Source organism: Brassica napus, chromosome C4, assembly GCF_020379485.1.
Source record: "Brassica napus cultivar Da-Ae chromosome C4, Da-Ae, whole genome shotgun sequence".
Lineage (NCBI taxonomy): Eukaryota > Viridiplantae > Streptophyta > Magnoliopsida > Brassicales > Brassicaceae > Brassica > Brassica napus.
In genome coordinates, this window is record NC_063447.1 from 40,282,057 (window position 1) to 40,293,183 (window position 11,127).

At 39.5% G+C, this 11,127-nt stretch overlaps 1 protein-coding gene and 1 long non-coding RNA gene across 2 annotated transcripts; both read left to right on the forward strand.

Moving 5' to 3' along the window:
- Nucleotides 1-3,805: 3,805 nt before the first annotated feature.
- LOC125586075 lies at nt 3,806-4,711 on the forward strand. Its single transcript, XM_048755875.1, has 2 exons — nt 3,806-4,476; nt 4,657-4,711. Exons 1-2 carry the CDS (start codon nt 3,806-3,808, stop codon nt 4,709-4,711), a joined length of 726 nt encoding a protein of 241 aa, XP_048611832.1.
- Nucleotides 4,712-8,460: 3,749 nt separating this feature from the next.
- On the forward strand, nt 8,461-9,827 carry LOC106426977. The gene is made up of 3 exons (XR_001285406.3): nt 8,461-9,083; nt 9,162-9,350; nt 9,496-9,827. It is a non-coding gene; the product is annotated as an uncharacterized LOC106426977 (long non-coding RNA).
- Nucleotides 9,828-11,127: the final 1,300 nt, after the last annotated feature.

Genomic DNA, 11,127 nt, shown 5'->3' on the forward strand with positions numbered 1-11,127 from the left:
CTCTTTGGTTATGCAAATACACTGTAAGCACAAACATATATCGGTGTAGATATCTATGAGCAATGTGACTTACTTTTGCGCAGCAAATATATCGAACTTGAAACGTGTTGACGTCCCAGACACTTTCTCCTACCACTCGACCACTAGGTCCTAGACTACACACAAGTGGCTTTCATCACCAATAACTAAAAAAACAGAGTGAACAAAGAGGAGAAAAAACAGAAGGCTCTCTTATATAAACCCCTAAACTTCAAGCCGAGACACCCATCAGAGGGAGTGACTTACATTAACAAAGAGCTCAAACTTTTAGATATTGGGTTAGTTGGTTATTTATATCGGTTTATCCTCACATATATATATTGTGTTTGTAGATACATTTTACACAATAAAGAAAGATAAAGCTTATTTACTATTTCATCTAAAATGGTATCAGAGCAATCCTAACTAAATCTCGGCTATCGTCTTCTTCATCTTTCGTTTTCACCTCATTTCACTTATTTCTTAATTGATTCTCTTATTATTTCTTGCTCAACTCTTCTACCATGGCTAAGCGAGGTGCCAATCACAAAATTGAACAGTTTCTGCGGCTCCAGCTTCTCTGATTGCGTGCGATCAAGCTTAATCTCCACACACTACAAGAAAACACGCCTGTTGCGACGGAAGTTTATGAGAGAAAATTTTCCATGCAAATTTGCAATAAATTAGCAACGGAATAGCAATAAAAAATAAAATCCTCACAAATCTCATGCACATTTGCGACAAAAACTTTCCCTCGCAAATTTGCAAGAGATTTGTGAGGGAAGTAAAAAAAGTCCTCGCAAATCTCTCGCAAATTTGCGAGAAAAAATTTCTCTCGCAAATTTGCAAGGGATTTGCAAGAATTTTATCTATCTATCTATCTTGTTTCCTCCCAATTCCCTCGCAAATTTGCAATGAATTTGCAAAGAACAAGCATGATATATACATTTTTACACATTTTTTCATAAAATCAAATAAAGTTAATAAATAAAATATTTAATTAATAAAATATTTTAATTAATAAATAAAATATTTAATTAAAATATTTAGTGTTTAACAAGTACATCGATAAATATTTTTGGAAATTTAAACAGTATCATGCAACTAAATATTCATGGGAAAAGTGTTTTCAGACACTTGAACTAATATTATGAAGTACTAAACATCAAAATTCTATAATTATATAATAAATACCTGTCAAATTTCTAAAAAAACTTTAAATCATGTTAATTATGTTTTTTGAAACAGAAAATAAAAATATATATTAGTCCACCAAAACCCCAAACGAAACCCTAAAGTCACTGACTTATGAATTTGCAAGGAATTTGCAAGGGACCCTCGCAATTCCCTTGCAAGTCTGCGTGAGAATCTAAACGCTCGCAAATTAGCAAGAGATTTGCATTGGATCCCTCACAAATCCCTTGCAAATTTGCGAGGTATACAATTTCCCTTGCACATTTGCAAGGGATTTGCGAGCGATTTGTTGCAATTTCCTTGCAAATCCATGTTTCCAAACTTGAACGGTTTGGGTTTCATTAAGGATTTTGGTGTCGGATAACACATTTTATTGAATCATTTAATATATAAAATGTACGTCGAAAAATATTTTCAGAAATTTAATTAACTATAGTTATGAACTTAAGTCCCAACACTTGATTTGTTATTACAAGTAATTAACATCAAACCCTTATAGCTTATAGAACTCATATACGTCAAATAAATTTCCGGAAAATGTTAAACATATTTTCACGTTAATTATTTGTTTTGACCCGAATCACTTAATATATATATTCTATCGAAACATAACAAAACTCCCAAATGAAACGCTAAAATAAATCCAAAGCTGTAATCTTTACATACTATAACCTAAAATCTTAAAATAAACTCAAAATTTTCTCTTTTAATCTTAATCTATAACTTCCAAATACACTAACCTTAAATCATTGAAAAGACTCTATACCCTAAATCCTTGAAATTTCAAACATAAATCATACATAGACTGAATATAAACTTCAAATCTAAACTTTAAAAACTAAATCTTAATCACAAACCTTCATATACAAACTCTAACCCTTATACTCTCAAAATTCAAACCCCTAAATCATAAACATAATACTTAACCTTCAAACATTATAAAAAAAAAATCACCGAACTCTAAGTTTCATTTATAAATCTATTTATTTCAAATATTAATCCTACATTTTTATTAAATGAATTGTTAGTTAAAATGCCAAAAAAACTTAATTAAAATGTTCTTAAACACAATCACCAAAAACACAATCATTCCGATAGTTGTTATGAACAATGTGGATTGCTAGTAACCAAATGGCCAAACCGTGGCCCATGGAGAGAGAGAGAGTCGGCGGCCCAAAGGGAGAGAGAGTGGCCGACTTTAGTCTTAGGATAGTTTTCATTTATCTCTTCATGTTTATCTTTACGAAGTTTTCCTTTTTACTTTAGGATAATGATTTGTACACTTTCCTTTTATCTATTCCTTGTAACCCCTATATAAGGGAACACTTTGATTGAGTAATACACAGAGAGAAAAACACACGATTTCCCCTATTGTTCACAACACGTTATCAGCACGATAGCCTCTGAACCCTGAGACCAAAAGCGAAACCTAAAAGCCTAAACCGGCGACCCAAAACCTAAACCCTAATCCTAATCTTGTTCTTAGTTCATCCAAGAACTCAGGAGATCCACCATAGCTTCTCAGATCACGTCCCAGCTCAGAAGAACCGCCATCCAGCTCGCGATCGAACCTGAAGTCCGCGACCGACCCGAGGCGATCCGATCCCCGAAAAACTCGCAGACGAGACGCCTCCAGCCCGTAATCGACTCCATCCGCAACCCGATAGGAGGCAGAAAGCGTCCGATCATCTCAACTCGAAGTCTCATCCATTCTCAGGTGGTCCGGTTCAAAATCCCCTACGAAACAAAGGTATAAACATAATCTGAGAACCTAGAACAATAAGAACCCTAATTCCATCATTATGGAAACAATGTCTTGATGAAACCCTAAAAGAAACCCTAAGATTAAAATCGACAATCTCCTAAACTAGAAACATAAATTGATTTCAATTAGAACCTGATTGTATGTTGATTGATTAAATCTGAAACATGGCAAACCCTAATCAAGGAATCGAAAACCCTAAACCCTAAAAGAAACTAGTGTCCGATTTTAAGATTGATCTTGATTGTTTTGATTTCTGATTTTGAATTGAGGTTTAGGATTGTTTAGATTGCTTGAATCAACCTAGCTGAACATACAAATACTTAAGGCCTTGAAACCTTAAACATAAGTTGATAGAATTTAAAGATTGAAAACCCTAGGGATCATAAAGAATGTTTAAATCGTTTTACATGAATCCGAACATGATATTGCATTCACAATTGGTTAAAACAAGATCGGCCAGCATATAGATCACACGAGCTTAGGTTGATTGCATTAAGAAAACCTATAGAGCCGTGTGGCTCTTGATTGATAGCACCATGGTCGATTAGTATTGTTTGAAAATCATAAATGCATAAGACGTGTTGTGGCCGAGCTTGCTTATATCCTGCGGCCACGTGATCACATTATGAATCTAAAATCTTGTATGATAATGTGAATCAGATGTCAAAAATAGCAAACAGAGACTATGCAGCCCTTAATCTCTCCGGAGACAATTACTTACAGTGGGCGCTAGATACAAGGATTAGTCTAAAGTCCAAGGGACTCGGTGATACTATCATCGAGGACAACAATGAGAATGAAAAGAATAGATACAGGGCCATAAGCTTTATGCACCATCATCTCATTGAAGGTCTTAAGGATCAGTACATGACGATTGAGAATCCATTGGATCTTTGGAATGCTTTAAAGCACAGATATGATCACCAAAAGATGGTGTTGCTTCCAAAGGCAAGGCACGACTGGATGCATCTCAGATTCATGGACTATAAGTCAATGGATGAGTATAATTCAGCCTTGTTCAAGATAGTATCCATACTAAGGCTTTGTGGTGAAGAAGTGTCCGATGTGATGATGCTTGAAAAGACCTATACGACTTTCAATCAGTCAAATTTTGTGTTGCAACAGCAATATAGAACAAAAGGTTTTGCCACATATACTGATCTGATCTCATGTCTACTCTTGGCCGAGGCAACCAATGAGCTTCTTATGAAGAATAGTGGAGCTAGACCGGCCGGGACAGCACCATTACCTGAAGCCCATGAGGTTGAAAAGAAAGATCCCAAAGAGACCTACTACACCCAAGACAACAGGAAACCATACGGTCATGGCCGTGGTGGGTACAGGGGACGTAGGCGTGACAATCATAACGGTCGAGACAACTACTCAACCGGCCGAAAAGGAAACCACAATAACCGTGGTCGTGGTTCCAATTACGGCCGGGGCCGAGGGAGTTATGGTCGTGGACGAGGTGGCATATCCAAACCATCTTACACGTCCAAGTCATTATGTCACAGATGCGGGATGGACAACCATTGGGCCAAGAACTGCAGGACTCCGAAACACTTGTGCGAACTCTATCAAGAGAGTCTCAAGAACAAGAACCCGGAGGCAAACATGATCCAAGAAAACGGTCAGGATGACAAAGGATATGGATATGATGCTGACAATGAATCCGACAGGGACAACAAAGATGACCAAATGGATTTTGAGACATCCGACTGTCTAAAGGACTAGTTTTTCGAATCACATTGTCTTATTGCTTTATGTCTTTGATTTGGTGTTTCTATTCTATGAAATGACATTTATAATAATAAAAGTTTTAAAGACCTTATGAAGTCTCTAAAATTTAGAAAGTTTTATTTATAGAAATGAATGATGAGATGAGTATACTTGTGGTGGATAGTGGCACAAGTCATACAATCCTTAGAGACAAAAGGTATTTTATGAATCTCACAATGCAAAGTGCAAAGGTACAAACAATTGCGGGTGAGGCCAGCCTGATTGAAGGTCACGGCCAGGCCTATGTGATGATGCCCAAGGGCACTCACCTAGAGATCAAAACCGCCTTGTATTCCCTAAGCTCTAGAAGAAGCTTATTGAGTTTCAAGGATATAAGATTGAATGGTTTCCACCTTGAAACATGGGAAGAAGGAAACAAAGAATTCCTTAACATAACTCTGATCACCAAAGGCAATAAAAAGATCTTAGAGACTATGCCCGCAATGTCTACTGGTCTATACTATGCAAGGATCAGTATGGTCGAGGTAAATGCCTCCGAGCTATTCACTTTATGGCATAACCGGCTTGGCCATCCCGGAACAGGAATGATGCGAAAATTGATGATGAATTCACAAGGGCATACGTTTAAAGGAGTGATCCCACGAAATCTCACATGTGCAGCATGTGCACAAGGGAAACTCATAACTAGGCCATCACCAGCCAAGGTTAATAAAGAAACCTTAAACTTTCTGGAAAGGATCCAAGGAGATATATGTGGACCAATACACCCACCTTGTGGGACGTTTAGATACTTCATGGTCCTCATTGATGCATCGACCAGATGGTCGCATGTATGGCTATTGTCCACTCGGAATCTAGCCTTTGCACGGCTGCTTGCTCAGATGATAAGACTGAGAGCACACTTTCCAGATTTCCCTCTTAAGACTATACGTCTAGACAATGCTGGTGAATTCACGTCCCAGGAGTTTAATGAATATTGTATGTCCATGGGGGTAAAAGTAGAACACTCCGTGGCACATGTCCATACACAGAACGGCTTGGCCGAATCCTTCATTAAACGTATCCAGCTGATAGCCCGTCCATTACTAATGAAGTCTCAACTTCCGGTATCAGCATGGGGACATGCGGTTTTACATGCAACGGAACTAATTCGCATCAGGCCATCTAGTGAGCATAGATATTCACCATCCCAACTACTTACGGGTCATGAGCCAGACGTGTCCCACATCAAAACATTTGAATGTGCCGTCTACGTTCCAATTGCTCCACCACAGAGAACTAAGATGGGACCGCAGAGGAGGATGGGAATATACGTAGGATATGAATCCCCAAGCATTATAAAGTATCTTGAGCCAACAACCGGTGATTTGTTTAAGGCCAGATATGAAGACTCACAGTTTGATGAGTCCACATATCCGTCCTTAGGGGGAGATAACAGCCGGTTGATAACAAAAGAGTTAGAATGGTTTAGACCATCAACATCTTGGCAAGATCCTCGGACCAAAGATTGTGATTTAGAAGTCCAAAAGATAATACATCTTCAAGAGCTAGCTAATAGACTGCCAGATACATTTGCTGACCCAAATAGAGTGACAATATCACACATCCCGGCTTGTAATGCACCTATAAGATTAGACGTCCAAGATGGACAATGTCAAGTGGCTACAGAGTCTAAGCAACGTCTAAAACGTGGCAGACCAATTGGTTCCAAAGACAAACAGCCTCGGAAATCCAAGAAAGGTGCTGGATCCGAGAGCATCAAGGAAACCGTCCAGGACATAGATGGATCGGTCAAGTCGACCAGAATGGTCGAGCCAAGCGTACCGACCACACCCGATGATCCGGCCGTTCCTCAAAGTGAGGTCCGGGACGCTGGACTTCATGGGACACAAGAGCCGGACAACCAAGAGATCTCTATAGACCATGTAATGTCTGGAAAACAATGGAACAGAAAAGATATCAACGTTGATGATTTATTTGCATACAAGGTAGCACTTGAGATCATGGATAAAGATGAGGATCTAGAACCCACGTCCATACAAGAATGCATGCTAAGATCAGATTGGATCAAATGGAAACAAGCTATAAACGTGGAGTTAGAATCATTGAGAAAGAGAGGCGTTTTTGGCTCTATAATCCTGACACCTAGAGATGTCAAACCAGTGAGATACAAATGGGTCTTTGTAAGGAAGAGAAACGAGAAAGGAGAAGTAGTGAGATACAAAGCACGGCTTGTAGCACAAGGATTCTCACAAAGACCAGGAATAGACTATGAGGAAACTTATTCCCCTGTGGTGGAACCGACTACATTGAGATATCTAATCAGTCTGGCCGTGAAAGAAAACATTGATTTGTGCCTAATGGATGTAGTAACCTATACGGACCACTGGATAATGAAATACATATGAGAGTTCCAGAGGGTATTGAGCTCAAAGATAAGAAAGGTTCTCGAGAACAACATTGCATGAAGCTGAATAAAGCCTTATATGGCTTAAAGCAATCAGGTCGAATGTGGTACAACCGGTTATCCGAGTATCTAACCAAAGAGGGTTATAAGAATGATCCAATAAGTCCATGTATATTCATAAAGAAATTCGACAGCAAGGGCTATGTTATAATGTCTGTTTATGTGGATGACCTAAATATAATAGGAACCTCTGGAGAGATTTCCCAAACGGTCGAGTGTCTAAAGAAAGAATTCGAGATAAAAGACTTAGGGAAAACTAAGTTCTGTTTGGGATTACAGTTTGAGTATAAAGAAAATGGCATCCTTGTGCATCAAGAAACTTATACAGAGAAGATACTCAAGCAATTCAATATGGACCAAGCACACCCCTTGCCGTGTCCTATGGTCGTGAGGTCCTTAGACCTGGAAAAGGATCCATTCGAACCTAAGAAACCGGACGAGGAAGCACTCGGATCGGAAATGCCTTACTTAAGTGCCATTGGGGCCTTAATGTACTTAGCTAGTCATACTAGACCGGACATAAGCTTTGCCGTGAGCTTACTATCTAGATTTGGTTCATGTCCGACCTTAAGGCATTGGAACGGAGTGAAACATCTGTTCAGGTATCTGCAAGGAACAAAGGATCTTGGTTTGTTCTACACCAACCGGCCAGAAGAGAACATGGTCGGATATGCAGATGCTGGGTACTTATCTGACCCACACCAGGCTAGATCTCAAACAGGATATGTGTTTACACACAGTGGAACCGCAATATGCTGGCGTTCAACAAAACAATCCTTAGTTGCTACATCATCTAATCACGCCGAGATCATAGCCATGTATGAGGCAAGCCGTGAGTTTGTTTGGTTGAGGAACATGACCAGCCATGTCTTAAAAGAGAGTGGTCTGGCCGTGGGACAAGAGAAGGAGGAGCCAATGATCATCTACGAGGACAATGCAGCGTGCATTGCTCAGCTCAAGGAAGGATACATCAAGGGAGACAGGACAAAACACATCCTGCCCAAGTTCTTTTTCACCCACGACTTGCAGAAGGCAAAGGAGGTTCAAGTAGTTCAAGTCCGATCCAGCGACAACTCAGCCGACCTTTTCACCAAGTTTCTGCCAACCTCAACATTCAGGAAGCTGGTTCATCAGATAGGTATGCGCCGGCTGAAGGATCTTCAGTGATGCCTTCATCAGGGGGAGTGTCATATGTTGTACTCTTTTTCCTGTCTACGGTTTCCATTTTTCCCACCTTGGGTTTTTGGTTTTCCTAGAGAGGTTTTAACGAGGCAACATCGTGCATGATACGAGCCCATATGGTTCTAGCATCCAAGGGGGAGTGTTATGAACAATGTGGATTGCTAGTAACCAAATGGCCAAACCGTGGCCCATGGAGAGAGAGAGAGTCGGCGGCCCAAAGGGAGAGAGAGTGGCCGACTTTAGTCTTAGGATAGTTTCCATTTATCTCTTCATGTTTATCTTTAAGAAGTTTTCCTTTTTCCTTTATGATAATGATTTGTACACTTTCCTTTTATCTATTCCTTGTAACCCCTATATAAGGGAACACTTTGATTGAGTAATACACAGAGAGAAAAACACACGATTTCCCCTATTGTTCACAGCAATAGTCACATTCTTCCCCACGACCATTAGCCCTTTACATACATACAAGTATTGTGTTTGATTGGATGGTAAAGAATAAAAAAAGAAGGTAAAATATGATTGGTGGATAAAGATGTGGCAAGGATTGACTCAAACTAATCTTAACCGTTGATTGTATCATCCATCTAATGGACATAAATCATATGTGGCAAGGATTGACTCAAACTAATCTTAACCGTTGATCGTTATCCCTCTCTGCAACAGTCGATGGCTTCACCTCGCTCACCGGGTTTCACCTCCTCACCACCACCACTGGTATCTCTCTTCGTCTTTCTCTTCTATGGCTTCACCTCTAGCTATTTCTAATTGTAAATTTTTTTGTTTTGTTTACAGAACTGAGAAAAACAGCGATAAAACATGAAGGATAAGTGGTAGTGTGACGGAGCAGACAGTAAAGAGGAGGACGGCGGCAGAGAGGAACCACCACCACCTTGAAAAAGTCTTATGTGGATGGTTTCTTCTGAAACAGCGGCGGAGAGAGGAGGCGTGAAGAACTCGAGGTGGCGATGGAGTTATGTAAAGGTGGTGAGCTTTTTGCTTAGATTGTAGCTCTAGGTGATTCTTTGGGTTGTCGATTTTCTTCAAGCCAGATATGGATTCAGATTCTGTAACCGTAATCACTTTAAGATATAGTTTCTTTAACAACTGTATATTGATATTTGTGTAGATTTAAGAAGAGGAAGAGAGAGAAGAAGAAGAAGAAGAAGAGGAGGAGATGTGAACGGAGTGGAAGGAGACGAGGCACAGACATAACCGGACTGGAAAGAGGCGACGAGGAGATGTGACCGGAGTTGAAGGAGACGAAGCAGACACCTGACCGGAGTGGAACGAGACGAGGCGGAGACCTGGCCAAAGTTACCCCGGTGGTGGTTCGCCGCTTCGCCGCTGTCATCAAAGTCACGCCGGTGGTGGTTTTGTATAATATTTGTATATACACATGTATTTAGATTTGTATTTGTACGTATATTTTTAGTTTAATAAAATTTATATTTAAAATGATAGCAATTTTTTATTTGATTTTTTTTTTTGTTTTTTTTTTCAAAAAATTAGCGAGGAAACTGTGTTTGGTTGTTCTATTGCAAATTCGCGAGGAACCATATTCCATTGCAAATTTGCGATGATTTATTTTCCGTCGCAAATTTGCGAGGAACTATTTTCCGTTGCAAATTTGCAAGGAAATTGCGAGCGTTTTTCATTTGCGAGAACGGATTTGCGAGGAATATGTTTCCCTCGCAATTTCCTTGTAAATTGCGATTTGTAAGGGAATTGCGAAGATTTCTTCCCTTGCAACATATGTGTTTTCTTGTAGTGACATCGTGCAGACTCTCGAGCTCCAAAGGCTGATCGAAGAACTTCTGGTACAGAATTTATTCACGGTACGTGCTACCGGAAAGGTATCATCTACTACAATGTCGCTTGATGCTCTCATAGTCTGTTCTTCTTATATGTCGTGGATCGTCCTGGTCTATCGTTTGTTTCACATACCCTAGATGGTACAAATTACAATACCTGGAGGGTTGCAATGGCAATATATCTAGAATCTAAGAAAAAAATGAAGTTTTCATGACAGATATTTACCTAGAGCAGAGGAATCTGATTGATGTTTAAGATATGGAATCACCAGGGACGAATCCAGGATTTGTAATTATTGGGTGCACTCTTTATAATAAAATAGAAACAGGTCAAAAGATAGTATCGTACCTTGGTTTCTTTACACGAAAATTACATTATCAATTAATATTACGGGTGCACAGGCTCCCATAGTGGGTAACCTGGCTTCGCCCCTGGGAATCACTACAATATCATGGTCAAATCTTGGCTTTTGAATTTAGTTAATCAAGAGATATATGATAGTATTATATACTACAATGATGCTGCAAAGACTTGGTCAGATTTATTCAAGAGGTTTAAAGTTAGCAATCTGCCAAAAGTTTATCAGTTAGAACAAGAGATTTTAACTCTTCATCAATGATATATGGAACTCTCTTCATATTACACAAAGATGAAGCAGTTGAGCTTACGTCATGGGGTCAACCGACACCACCTTAGTGCCGATCGACACTCCTCCAAATGAGTTTCACATATCTCAGCAAACGGCCCCAAAAAATGACATATCTTCTCAGCTCTTGTCCAGTCCTCAACTGTGGACACCATTTTATAACCTCTCCTATCAAATGTCTCTAATTTAACAAATGTTTGATGGTACTTGATGGCTCTTTAAGCATATAGTATGCCGAGTTCTATATTGTCTGCACATCCTGTAGCAGACCCGCACTTTCCTTTATATTCACATCAACCA

What these genes read in the sequence shown, in the direction of transcription:
- LOC125586075 (XM_048755875.1), top strand. Translation starts at nt 3,806, where the DNA reads ATGCACCATCATCTCATTGAAGGTCTTAAGGATCAGTACATGACGATT. An exon ending in AAACCATCTTACACGTCCAA is followed by an intron (nt 4,477 to 4,656) that starts GTCATTATGTCA and finishes TGAATCCGACAG; the next exon opens with GGACAACAAAGATGACCAAA.